The sequence below is a fragment of the Salmo trutta genome, chromosome 14, assembly GCF_901001165.1.
Source record: "Salmo trutta chromosome 14, fSalTru1.1, whole genome shotgun sequence".
Classification (NCBI taxonomy): domain Eukaryota; kingdom Metazoa; phylum Chordata; class Actinopteri; order Salmoniformes; family Salmonidae; genus Salmo; species Salmo trutta.
Window position 1 is genome coordinate 25780936 of NC_042970.1, and position 14771 is coordinate 25795706.

Here is a 14771-nt window from a genome sequence, read left to right on the forward strand (position 1 = left end):
AATTATATGCATATTCTTGTTTCTGGGCAAGAGTAGTAACCAGTTTAAATCGGGTACGTTTTTTATCCGGCCGTGCAAATACTGCCCCCTAGCCCCAACAGGTTAAAAGAAGCATGGATCAGAAAAGAAGTAAGTAGCTGGTGTGAAAACCATTTGCCTCATGCAGCGCAACACATCTCCTTCGCCAAGATTTGATCAGGCTGTTGATTGTGGCCTGTGGAATGTTGTCCCGTGGAATGTTGTCCCATTCCTCTTCAGTGGCTATGCGAAGTTGCTAGATATTGGCGGGAACTGGAACACGCTGTCATACACGTCGATCCAGAGCATTCCAAACTTGCTCAATGGGTGAAATGTCTGATGAGTATGCAAGCCATGGAATAACTGGGACATTTTCAGCTTCCAGGAATTGTATACTGATCCTTGTGACATGGGGTGGTGCAAACATGAGATGATAGCGACGGATGAATGGCACGGCAATGGTCCTCAGGATCTCGTCACGGTATCTCTGTGCATTCAAATTGCCATCGATAAAATGCAATTATGTTCGTTGTCCGTAGCTTTTGCCTGCCCATACCATAACCCCACTGCCACCATGGGGCACTCTGTTCACAATGTTGATATCAGCAAACTGCTCGCCTACACGACGCCATACACACTATCTGCCATCTGCCCGGTACAGTTGAAACCGTGATTCATCCATGAAGAGCACACTTTACTTGACCACTGAAGTCGGTTACAACGCCAAACTGCAGTCAGGTCAAGACCCTGGTGAGGACGACAAGCATGCAGATGAGTTTCCCTGAGACAGTTCCTGATGGTTTGTGCAGAAATTCTTCACTTGTGCAAATCCACAGTTTCATCAGCTGTCCGGGTGGCTGGTCAGACAATCCCGCAGGTGAAGAAGCCGGATGTGGAGGTCCTGGGCTGGGGTGGTTACACGTGGTCTGTAGTTGTGAGGCCGGTTGGACGTACTGCCAAATTATGATTATTTATTTATTACTTACATGATTTTTATCGGAATACCTACCTTAATGTTTATTCCATGCTGAAAGGTGTCTGATTTGTATACTAGTAACATGATTGATAGTGACATTTCGATATTGTTATTTGACTGTTTTATCACTTACCTGATCCTCTTGATATTTCCTTCTGAGTTAAAAAATAATTAAACATCACACTTGGTGTAAATCTTTTTAGTATGCATTCACCATCACATGTACTTGAAATTATAGTGAAATACATTGTCATTAATGTTATTCATTTACCTTTTTATGAAATTGAGCACATTGATAGATATTAAGTGATATCTGTGATTAAGTGATATTAAGTGAACATTGAATAAGACCGTAGTTTAAACTACACACACACACACATTCACTTCTGCTTTTCTACAGGCAGGCAGGCAGATACTCAGAGGTAAGCTGGCAGGTGTCATGCTTTCAATTAAGCATCTATATGTATCTGCTGGGCTTGGGTTGGCATTGCTACTAGTGCTAAGAGGGGTATGGCTATGAGAGTCAAAGCCCAGAACAGGCAATCTGTGTTGGGCACCATGACAGAGAGAGAGCCCTTACAGCGCTGGGAGATCAGCCACACCACTGTGATGGGAGTGCAGGTAATCAACTTGAACAGTCTTTCTCTCTCTTACTAAGTGGTCTCCATTTTCTCTGATTGCTATTTCGCTACCTCTCTCGTTCACTCTCTCACTCTGGATAAGTATTTTTTGTGTCATTGAGCATTGATGTCTGGAAAGTCTGAGGTGGTAGATGTAAGATGAAAGAGGGAAAAAAGCATGGACCACAACACACAGAAAAAAACATGTTTTGTTTCAAATGTCAATGCCGTTCACAATGCTGTGTAGTAAGAAATGACTGTCTATTGATTTTAGAGCAGTGAGAAGGTATAGAGGAGTCAGAGGTCCCAGAGTATGTCATGAATAGGCCTATGGATGACAGCAACCAGAAAGTAATATAGTGGACTCAAATATCAGCCCTTTCACTGTGCTATTCTTGTCCTGTGCTTGGCGATCAAACTATACCTTCTACAGATTTTTGGGGAAATGGGATTGTAGTCTATTGGTAGTGTGTTTCTTTCATAAACTATCTACAGTACACAGGCTACTGCTATACACTGTGTGTGTGTGTGTGTGTGTGTGTGTGTGTGTGTGTGTGTGTGTGTGTGTGTGTGTGTGTGTGTGTGTGTGTGTGTGTGTGTGTGTGTGTGTGTGTGTACATCACTCTGACTTATTTGATGAGCAGAGACAAAATTAACAAAAACACTAATCACACCTCAATAGCAGCCCTCCCTCTCTCTACCACCAACAAAAAAACGGTGACTGCACCTCCCTAAGGGGGCTAAAGGCACTGCGTGAATTGAATTAGCAGTCTCAAAGAGGAGAGGTGAGAGGAGGGTTACAAAGAGAGCTCAACAGTTTCTATCTTATCCTGAGTATAATGGCATTTCACTCCGAAGAGGTCTGATGTGAGATATTGGGGGGAGATATTGAATGAATTCTTGATGAGTTTTAGAGGCCATATGCAGTGATTGAATAAACTCAAAGTTGATTAACAATTGAGAAGGATGGTTTTCTTCCTTTCTGATAAAACAAAACAAGGGTCCCACCACCAAACCTCAGCGGTGTGCTTCCTGCTGTCTTTTTCTGTCTAATAAGAAAACAGGCTCCTAATTAATCTGGCATCACCATAGAGATTCAGAGACAAACACCGGTCTGTGGATCACAAGTCCCATAGCCCTTGTTAGGAATAGAGGAGCATTTATGAGCAGGGAAATAAGCTTTACTTCTATGCAATTGTTATTTGCTAAAATGCAACATAATCCTTCCGCATTTTATATTTGTCATATTAATGTAATTGAATCCTGAAAAAAAAATCAATGGGTGAGCAGTGGTGTGTATTTATGGGTGTCAAGAGGACCCAGGTTTCCCCCCCCCCCCAAAAAAAAACAACACAATAATTGATTTAATCTCTCTGAGTTTGATAAATGTCCATCAAATCGCAAGAGGCTGAATATACAGTATCTCACCGGAAAAAGCATCCGAACTAACAAAACAGCGCCCCCTCCGTCTCAGTATGTGTAGCCTATCTAGCTGACGCTGTCAGGTCAAAAAGGGTATGACACTGTTGTCAGCAAGCATTTGGCCTCCCTTGATAAAAAATATATAAAATATAGCTAATCAGCGTTGAGCTCAGCTGAGTGAGCTCAGCTGTGAATAGTCCTGGCACACCAAAAAAAAGTGAAGCCAGTTTGGATTTGGCTTCACACCAATCACATTACATCTGAAGCCAAACGTCATTGACAGAAAAAAACGTTAATTGTTGCGTCACGTTGTGTTGCTGTGGCTAGCTAGCTAGCTAAAATCGTCCCTTTCTTATATTAGCCAGGAATATATATAGGGATTTGGACTTGTGGTTTTACCTAGTTCTCCATACCAGCCAATGATTTATAATGCAGATTCTGATCAAACCATAAATTCATACATTGTGCCCCTGGCCAGAGAGGATGGAAGTGTAACATGTGGTTAGATGTAGTAGGCTAATGTTACCTAGCTGGGCTGGCGCATCGTTGCCCATGAAAGGCAGTTAGGCTAGTGAGCAAGCATAGGAAAACAAAAACTAAAAGTGTGTACTGTGTGACAGAGTTATAGACCGTTTAGCAGTGGTGTAAAGTACTTAAGTTAAAATACTTTAAAGTACCACTTAAGTAGTTTTTTGGGGGTATCTGTACTTTACTTTAATATTTCTATTTTTGACAATTTTTACTTTTACTTCACTACATTTTGAAATAAAATAATGTACTTTTACACCATTCATTTTCCCTGACACCCAAAAGTACTCGTTACATTTTCTATGCTTGGCAGGACAGGAAAATGGTCAAATTCACGCACTTATCAAGAGAACATCCCTGGTCATTCATATTGCCTCTGATCTGGCGTACTCACTAAACACAAATGCTTAGTTTGTAAATGATGTCTGAGTGTTGGAGTGTTCCCCTGGCTATCCGTAAATAAATAAAAAAAATAAGAAAATGGTGCCGCCTGGTTTGCTTAATATAAGGAATTTGTAATGATTTATACTTTTACTTTGACTTTTGACACTTATTTTAGCAATTACAGTTACTTTTGAAACTTAAGTATATTTAAAACCAAATACTTTTAGACTTTTACTCAAGAAGTATTTTACTGGGTGACTTTCACTTTTACTTGAGTCATTTTCTATTAAGATATCTTTACTTTTACTCAAGTATAACAATTGGGTACTTTTTCCACCACTGCCATTTAAGCAACATAAAAGAGGAGGATGGCGTTGGCGTTTCTCTACAAGTAGGCAGAGTCAACATGTTTTTTCTTTGCACGAACACACACACACACACACACACACACACACACACACAGAGAGAGAGCGAGAAATCAGTAACATGGTCAGCCACATCATATTTAGCTTACGTTGACTGGAGTAAATCGTTTTTGGTATCTTTTAGTTGTAACTGTATTAGACTAAGCATAGGTGATTAGATGATGTTGAAATGTTGTAATGGTGCTGGAAGAGTGGCGGCAGCTCCTGTTTTTCTTTGCAACTTGCGGTAACTCTCTGCGGTTCTAAATCAATAGTTATTTAGTAGTCCGAAAATGTCGGAAACATTAACTTACTCGACCATGCTGGATGTCATGTAACTGTTTGTGGACTTCACAGGACAGATGTTGCTCTCCGGTTTTGTCATGAAACAAAGGTGTGGATGAATTTATTCTGCTCACTGTGTCTTCTTATTGTCTCAGCCTTAGGCCTATACAGTTGAAGTCGGAAGTTAACATACACTTATGTTGGAGTCATTAAAACTTGTTTTTCAACCACTCCACAAATTTCTTGTTAACAAACTACAGTTTTGGCAAGTCGGTTAGGGCATCTACTTTGTGCATGACACAAGTAATTTTTCCAACAATTGTTTACAGACAGATTGTTTCACTTATAATTCACTGTATCACAATTCCAGTGGGTCAAAAGTTTACATACACTAAGTTGACTGTGCCTTTAAACAGCTTAGAAAACTCCAGAAGATGATGTCATGGCTTTAGAAGTTTCTGATAGGCTAATTGACATCATTTGAGTCAATTGGAGGTGTACCTGTGGATGTATTTCAAGGCCTCTTTGCTTGACATCATGAGAAAATTGAAAGAAATCAGCAAAGAACTCAGAAAACTCAGAAAATTGTAGATCTCCACAAGTCTGGTTCATCCTTGGGAGCAATTTCCAAATGCCTGAAGGTACCACATTCATCTGTACAAACAATAGTATGCAAGTATAAACACCATGGGACCACTCAGCTGTCATACCGCTCAGGAAGGAGATGCATTCTGTCTCCTAGAGATGAATGTACTTTGGTGCGAAAAGTGCAAATAAATCCCAGAACAACAACAAAGGACCTTGTGAAGATGCTGTAGGAAACAGGTACAAAAGTATCTATATCCTCAGTAAAACGAGTCCTATATATCGACATAACCTGAAAGGCCGCTCAGCAAGGAAGAAGCCACTGTTCCAAAACCGCCATAAAAAAGCCAGACTAAGGTTTGCAACTGCACATGGGGACAAAGATCGTACTTTTTGGAGAAATGTCTTCTGGTCTGATGAAACAAAAATAGAACTGTTTGGCCATAATGACAATTGTTATGTTTGGAGGAAAATGGGGGAGGCTTGCAAGCTGAAGAACACCATCCCAACTGTGAAGCACGGGGGTGGCAGCATCATGTATGTGGCAACATCATGTTGTGGGGGTGCTTTGCTGCAGGAGTGACTGGTGCACTTCACAAAATAGATGGTCTCATGAGGGAGGAAAATTATGTGTATATATTGAAGCAACATCTCAAGACATCAGTCAGGAAGTTAAAGCTTGGTCGCAAATGGGTCTTCCAAATGGACAATGACCCCAAACATACTTCCAAAGTTGTGGCAAAATGGCTTAAGGACAACAAAGTCAAGGTATTGGAGTAGCCATCACAAAGCCCTGACCTTAATCCCATAGAAAATTTGTGGGCAGAACTGAAAAAGTGTGTGCGAGCAAGGAGGCCTACAAACCTGACTCAGTTACACCAGCTCTGTCAGGAGGAATGGGCCAAATTTCACCCAAATTATTGTGGGAAGCTTGTGGAAGGCTACCCGAAACGTTTGACCCAAGTTAAACAATTTAAAGGCATTGCTACCAAATACTAATTGAGTGTATGTAAACTTCTGACCCACTGGGAATATGATGAAAGAAATAAAAGCTGAAATAAATCATTCTCTCTACTATTATTCTGACATTTCACATTCTTAAAATAAAGTGCTGATCCTAATTTACCTAAAACAGGGGATTTTTACTAGGATTAAATGTCAGGAATTGTGAAAAACTGAGTTTAAATGTATTTGGCCAAGGTGTATGTAAACTTCCGACTTCAACTGTATATCAGGTTGTCAAGGCATATGAACTAACAGGATACAGCAAACAACACAATTATCACAACACATAGGTTATAATATGGCTTTTTTTCCTGACTTGTCTTCTCCAGTGATTTTACCCACAAACCACTACTTTGGGTGAGGAAAGGATATTGTATGAGAGAGCAAAATCAGAACATAGCATTTAGTATGATTAGAGTTCCCTCTGCTGGAGACAAGAGGAAAAGACTGAAGTTAAATTTAAATGCAGATGACCTTAGTAAATACCTTCTCTCTCTTGGTCTCTCAGGAGTGGCGGTGTTGGGATGGAGTCTAAGCCGGAGCTGCAGCGTGTCTTGGAGGCCAGGAAGAGGGAACAGATCATCAAGCAGAGGAAGGAGGAAGATGAGGCCAGAAAGAAGATCTCCCCTCTGGAACAAGAGCTCCTCAAGAGGAAGGAGAAGCTAGAAGAGGTAGGAGAGATCATCAATCGGTCAATACAATTATATTGCTATAGAGCTTTTTACAATTTAATCTAATCGAAATTGATTGAATAAACTCACTTCTGTTTCTGATTCAGCTGGAGAAGGAGCAGGGAAAAAAAGAGGAGACCGTGAGAGCCCCAGAGTTTGTCAAGGTCAAGGAGAACTTGAGACGGACGTCCTTTCACAATAATGGAGAGAAAGAGGTGTAGGGACAAACCGGTCCAAGTATACCATTGAGTTGGAATCTGCTGGAGTTTGTACACTTGTGTGTATTATGCGCGTGAGTGGACACAGGACAGCTGTGTTGTGTTGCTCTGACTGCACAACTCAAGACAACAGCAAGGAACTTCTACCTACAAGGACTGGTCGGCAAGCCATGACACAATGCCTTCACTAACCCACTCAGAGCAGAGACACAGCGGGAGAGACAGAGAGACAGAGAAGGAAGGTTGACTCTGCAATGGGCTACTGTTACAGGGATAGGTCAAACTGTGTCTGTGATATCTCAATCCAGAGTAACTGACATGAGAGTGAGTGTTAGGGTCAAAAAGGACAACCTGGACTCGGGGGTAGACGTAACATGGTAAACATAATTCCGGGACACTCCAAATAGTATGATATGTTACGTTTCGTATGGTATGAATTAATTTGTGGATGTCCATCATCCATTTTGTATGATATATTGCGAATGACAATTCATACGATATGTTACGGATTGCAATTTGTACAATATGTTAAGAATTTGCTAAACATATGATATGATACGAATTCCAATTTGTTGTCGCTAACGTTAGCTAGGTGGCTAGCGTTAACTAGGCTAACAGTTAGGGTTAGGGGTTAAGGATAAGCTTAGGAGTTAGGTTAAAGGGTTAGGGGAAGGGTTAGCTAACATGCTAAGTAGTTGCAAAGTAGCTAAAAAGTAGTAAATACTTGCAAAGTTGTTAATTAGCTAAAATGCTAAATGTTGCCCGTGATGAGATTTGAATACACAACCTTTGGATTGCTAGACATTCGTGTTATATGCCTACTCATGCACCCGACCAACCACCATACCTTTGTTTTTACCTTAAGTAACCTTCTGTCATATGTAACCATACCAAACATAATATATCATACTAGTGTCAAATTTACGTTTACTATGTTACTTCTAGTCTATAAGACCAGGCTGAAGAAGAGGGGAGAAGCTATTCACTAGTGGATGTAGTGTTCCGTACTGCAATGACTCTAGAAACAAGGACACGTAAGATGTTAAGAGACAAAGCCAAATTGGTTGTTTTTCTCAAGTGTGTCACAAAGCAGTGGTTACTTTTCATCTTAGGCTATGTGTATCCAATAGTAATTATCTAGGTTACAGTATAAGAAGCACACTGTACCTGCACACACAATCAGTACAGATTGTTAACAGTAAACAATCAAATGTTCTTCCTACTAATGGCATTTATCTGCAATTCAAGGTCACATGTCTCAATGTGAAATCTCTCACTGAGAAAGCACCTATCCCTAACAGTGCCTTCCTAGCTCTAGCTGCATGTCATCCTAATCAAAAAGTTCAAACCAAGGAACGCTATCTTTCTGAAATGGTGGTGCATGTAACGCTTATACCAACGGCATACTATCAAACCACATGATCTGAGGAATCAGATAGAGTATTTGTACAGTATGTAGGTGAGTGTGAGTGGTTGAGTGAATGCATGTTGCAGACACAAGAGACTGACACTGATATGGTGGTCCTTTGTAGCTCAGTTGGTAGAGCATGGCGCTTGTAACGCCAGGGTAGTTTGATTCCTGGGACCACCCATATGTAAAATGTATGCGCGTGTGAGATTGTATAAAAGCATCTGCTAAATGGCATACGTTATATTATAGATGTAGATTTTTCTCTAACCCCATTTCACCATTTTTTTGTAACATATACATGTTTTGAAAAGGGATATTTATGTTTTGTGCTTAAGGTCTGAGACCAGGTAGATATTCTCACATTTGTAATTGTATCACAGCGCTTTTTAAATAGTATTATGTAGCAATACAAAATAAAATGCAATCATTTGAATCTTATTTCAATAAGGCACTTTAGAACATTGAAATTATGTATCTGAACATTTATTTTACTGATCAATTATGCATTTGTAATTTTTTTAAAGTCTTTAATATGTTTTTATCCTGATTGCATATAGATGGCCATTGGTATTTTGGTGTTTTTTGCACCAAATATTGTTCTACTTGTATGAAATATCTGCCTTTACTGACTCCTGAAGCCACTTAAGATGTTTAATATTATAAAGCTGTACATGTTATAAACATGAATACATTCTTTCTCATTTCTTTTTCAGTCTCTTCATTGCATAGAAGCATGACTATATTAATGTATGAATATTTCAATAGCTTTCACAATGACAGAATGATTGTTATGAATAACAAAGGTTTGTACTTCAAATTACTATGGTACATGTTTGAGAAGAGAGGTAACAAAGAGCTGGAGAAAATTGTATTCCTTTCTAAGAAAATAAATAAAAGGACAAACACTGCATTGATAGTTGCACTGTGACCTTTCATTTGGTCTGATAATTTCTGGATCATTCCACAAAAATAGTGGCTTTTCTGTCGCCCGCCTTAACCACTTGGAAAATCACTTAAAAAGGTCAGATAATAATACAAAATATATGTTTTTGTTTTAATTTAAGTGTATTATTGTTAATAAAACATATGTAAGACAGTTACATTGCAAAACATTATTGTATACATCGTAGAACAGGGTTTCCCAAACTCGGTCCTGGGCCCCGCCTGGGTGTACGTCTGTTTTGGTTTTTGCCCCAGCACTACACAGCTGATTAAAATAATCAAAGCTTGATAATTCATTGGTTATTTGAATCAGCTGTGTAGTGATAGGACAAAAAACAAAACGTACACCCAGGTGGGGCCCCAGGACAGAGTCTGGGAAACCCTGTCATAGAACACGGTCAGTATCATGAAAATGGCTTGTCCCTCGGGTAATGAGTCGTGGTTTAGTGACATTTTATTGAGTTAAAATATATTGTTTTATGTCATAATACAAAGGAAAGTATTATAGTTATTTAGTGGATTACTTGAAAAACTAAAAGATCAACTAAATTTGTAAATCATTTACAGGGAATAGCTGTCTCTCAATTTCATGCCACTGGTGTTACCCTATTATAAAAACAGCCATTTAAATAAAATGTAACATCCTTTCCAACTAATTCCTGGGTCAAAGGTTCATTGAAGATGGGGCTGTGTAAGGGGTGCGTAACTGGTGGCAGGGAAGTCAGATGCAAGAGAGCAGAACTTGGTAATAGCCGGAGCAGTTTAATAGTAAAACCAACGGCATACGAAATACAAAATATGGGCACATTAACCCGATGCGCACCAGTCAGTATGGAACGAACGGAGTACGCCGGGGCCTCCTCGATGTCCAGAGGGGGCGGAGGAAACTCCCACACCTCAGACTCCTGGAGCAGGCCAGCCACCACCGGCCTGAGGAGAGACACATGGAATGAGTATCGGGGGGAAGCTGTAACCTGTAACAAACCTCGTTCACTCTCCTCAGGACTTTAAATGACCCCACAAACCGCGGACCCAGCTACCGGCAGGGCAGGCGGAGGGGCAGGTTTCGGGTCGAGAGCCAGACCAGAAACGGTGCGAACACCGGGGCCTCACTGCGGTGACGGTCTGTGCTGGCTTTCTGGCGCAGCGTGGCGCGCCGAAGGTGAACATGAGCGGCGTCCCATGTCTCCTCCGCGTGCCGGAACCAGTCGTCCACCGCAGGAGCCTCGGTCTGACTCTGATGCCAAGGAGCCAGAACCGACTGATACCCCAATGCACACTGGAAGGGGGAGAGGTTAGTGGAGGAGTGGCGGAGCGAGTTCTGGGCCATTTCTGCCCAGGGCACGAACGCTGCCCACTCCCCCGGCCGGTCCTGGCAATAGGACCTCAGAAACCTACCCACATCCTGGTTAACTCTCTCCACCTGCCCGATCCGACACTATATCCTCAGGCATCCGGTAGCGCCGGAAGACGTGTGTAAACAAGGCCTCCGCAGTGTGTAGGGCCGTAGGGAGACCGGGCAAAGGAAGGAGACGGCAGGACTTAGAGAAACGATCAACAACAACCAGGATCGTAGTGTTTCCCTGTGATGGGGGAAGATCAGTCAGGAAATCGATCGACAGGTGCAACCATGGCCGTTGTGGAACGGGTAAGGGGTGTAGCTTACCTAGGCAGGTGCCTAGGAGCCTTACACGGGGCGCAAACTGAGCAGGAGGAAACATAAACCCTCACGTCCTTAGCCAAAGTGGGCCACCAGTACTTCCCAGTTAGACAGCGCACCGTCCGACTGATGCCTGGATGAACAGAGGAGGGTGACGTGTGGGCCCAATAGATCAACCGGTCACGGACAGCAGACGGAACATACAGACGCCCAGCGGGACACTGGAATGGAGCGGGCTCTGCACGCAACGCCTGCCCAATGTCCGCGTCCAGCTCCCACACTACCGGCGCCACCAGGCAGGAGGCCGGGAGTATGGGATGGGATCCATGGGCCGCTCCTCTGTGTCATACAGCCGGGACAGTGCGTCTGCCTTCACGTTCTGGGAACTTGGTCTGTAAGAAAGGGTGAACACAAAACGGGTGAAAAACATGGCCCACCTTGCTTGGCGAGGGTTCAGTCTCCTCGCCGCCCGGATGTGCTCCAGATAGCGGTGGTCAGTCCAGATGAGAAAAGGGTGTTTAGCCCCCTCAAGCCAATGTCTCCACGCCTTCAGAGCCTTGACGACAGCCAACAGCTCCCGGTCCCCTACGTTATAGTTTCGCTCCGCCGGGCTAAGCTTCCTCGAGAAGAAGGCACAGGGGCGGAGCTTCGGTGGCGTACACGAGCGCTGAGAGAGCACGGCTCCTATCCCAGCCTCGGACGTGTCCACCTCCACTATGAATGCCAAAGAGGGATCTGGATGGGCCAGCACGGGAGCCGAGGTAAACAGAGCCCTCAGGTGACAAAAAGCCCTGTCCGCCTCAGCCGACCACTGCAAACGTACCGAACCCCCTTCAGCAGTGAGGTAATGGGAGCCGCTACCTGACCAAAACCCCGGATAAACCTCCGGTAGTAATTGGCAAACCCTAAAAACCGCTGCACCTCCTTTACCGTGGTGGGAGTCGGCCAATTACGCACGGCTGAAATGCGGTCACTCTCCATCTCCACCCCTGAGGTGGAAATGCGGTACCCTAGGAAGGAGACGGACTGTTGGAAGAACAGGCATTTCTCAGCCTTGGCGTACAGGTCATGCTCCAACAGTCGACCAAGCACCTTGCGCACCAGGGACACATGCTCGTCGCGTGTAGCGGAGTATATCAGAATGTCATCAATATACACCACTACACTCTGCCCGTGCAGGTCCCTGAAAATCTCGTCTACAAATGCTTGGAAGACTGATGGAGCATTCATCAACCCGTACGCCATGACGATGTACTCATAATGCCCTGAGGTCGTACTGAACGGCGTCTTCCACTCGTCTCCCTCCCGGATACGCACCAGGTTGTAAACACTCCTGAGATCAAGTTTGGTGAAGAAGCGCGCCCCGTGCATTGACTCAATCGTCGTGGCGATTAGAGGTAGCGGGTAACTGTACCTCACAGTTATCTGATTAAGGCCTCGATAGTCAATACACGGGCGCAAACCTCCCTCCTTCTTCTTCACAAAAAAGAAAAAAAGAAACATGCACCTGTGGAACGGGTGCACTAACAGCTTGCAGACGGTAGGCAATTAAGGTCACAGTTAAGACACTAAAGAGGTCTTTCTACTGACTGAAAAACACCAAAAGAAAGATGCCCAGGGTCCCTGCTCATCTGCGTGAACGTGCCTTAGGCAGAAACTCGAACAGGAAGTACCCGTGCTAAGGACTAGTCAACGCTGGTCTGACCAATCAAAATCCACACTTCAAGATTGTTTTAACCTATCTGGGCTAGGTGGCAGTATGAAAAACGTACCCAATTTAAACAGGTTACTACTCTGGCCCAGAAACTAGAATATGCATATTATTAGTAGATTTGGATAGAAAACACTCTGAAGTTTCTAAAACTGTTTGAATGGTGTCTGTGAGTATAACAGAACTCATATGGCAGGCAAAAACCTGAGAAAAATCCAAGCAGGAAGTGAAAAGTTTGAGAATTGTAGTTCTTCTTTTGATTCTCTTTCGAAGCTACAGTGTCTGTGGGGTGACGTTACACTTCCTAAGGCTTCCATTGGCTGTCTAAAGCCTTCAGAAAGTGGTTTGAGCATTTTCCTGTCACTGGGCAGATAATAGGAGCTCAGTTACTGAGTGGTCTGCCTGGCAACAAAGGGATTGGATATGTGCAGTCACGCAGTCTTTTTCTTCTTGAATGAATATGCTATTGTCCGGTTGGAATATTATTGCAATTTTACATTAAAAATACCATAAAGATTGATTTTAAACAGCGTTTGACATGCTTCTAAGTATGGTAATGGAACATTTTGACTTTGTCTCTCGTTCCGCGCTCGCGCGTTACCCTTTGGATAGTGATCTGTACGCACAAACAAAATGGAGGTATTTGGACATAAATATGGATTATTTGGAACAAAAACAAAATTTCTTGTGGAAGTAGCAGTCCTGGGAGTGCATTCTGACGAAGATCAGCAAAGGTAATACAATATTTCTAATACTAATTCTGAGTTTAGGTTGTCCCGAATTTGGCGGGTGTCTGATTAGCTCGCCGTGATGGCTGAGCTATGTACTCAGAATATTGAAAAATGTGCTTTCTCCGTAAAGCTATTTTAAAATCTGACACAGCGGTTGCATAAAGGAGTAGTCTATCTATAATTCTTAAAATAATTGTTATGTATTTTGTCAACGTTTATGATGAGTATTTTTGTAAATTGATGTGCACATTCACCGGCCGTTTTGGTGGGAATACATTTTCTGAATATCACGCGCCAATGTAAAATGCTTTATCGACTTTATCGAACAAAACATACATGTATTGTGTAACATAATGTCCTAGGAGTGTCATCTGACGAAGATCGTCAAACGTTAGTGCTTCATTTCGCTGTGTTTTGGGTTTTATTGACACATGTCCTTGCTTGAAAAATGGCTGTGTGATTATTTTTGTCTATGTACTCTCCTAACATAATCTAATGTTTTGCTTTCGCTGTAAAGCCTTTTTGAAATCGGACAATGTGGTTAGATTAACGAGAAGCGTATCTTTAAAATGGTGTAAAATAGTTGTATGTTTGAGAAAGTTGAATTATGACATTTTGTTGTTTTTGAATTTTCCGCCCTGATATTTCACTGGCTGTGTCCCGCAGGTGGGACGCTGGCGTCCCACCTAGCCCATATAAGTTAACGCAGCTGGTGGCCACACCAGATACGGACTGTTACTTTTGATTTATTTTGACCCCCCCTTTGTTCAGGGACACATTATTCCATTTCTGTTAGTCACATGTCTGTGGAACTTGTTCAGTTTATGTCTCAGTTGTTGAATCTTGTTATGTTCATACAAATATTTACACATGTTAAGTTTGCTGAAAATAAACGCAGTTGACAGTGAGGGGACGTTTCTTTTTTTGCTGAGTTTATATTAATTACTTTGTGTTATTGCAAATATTCCTCTGTGTTTTTGTTTTTGTTAGCTCTGCTGAGGAAATCCACAGCTGCTGACTTCCTGAGACCAGTGAGAGAAAAGCGTGCTGCAGGGTGTTTCCCTGCACGCTACAGTATGGAGGAGAGTGAGGCTGAGGAGCTACACATTGAAGTATAGACATTACATATGGGTCACTCAATATCATAGTATTACTCAAATTACAAATTACTGCACCTGAGACCAGCATGCTATGGTGTTC

General features: G+C 42.5%; 1 protein-coding gene across 2 annotated transcripts in view; it reads left to right on the plus strand.

Moving 5' to 3' along the window:
• Positions 1-7460, plus strand: part of LOC115207674 (protein FAM107B) — a 51082-nt gene extending 43622 nt beyond the window's left edge. For both annotated transcript variants that reach the window (XM_029775005.1, XM_029775004.1), the window contains 2 exons: positions 6736-6898; positions 7006-7460. In XM_029775005.1, coding sequence (XP_029630865.1) covers positions 6736-6898; positions 7006-7119 — 277 coding nt within the window. In that variant the 3' untranslated portion in view covers positions 7120-7460. The remainder of the gene's footprint in view (positions 1-6735; positions 6899-7005) is intronic.
• The last annotated feature ends 7311 nt before the right edge of the window (positions 7461-14771 follow it).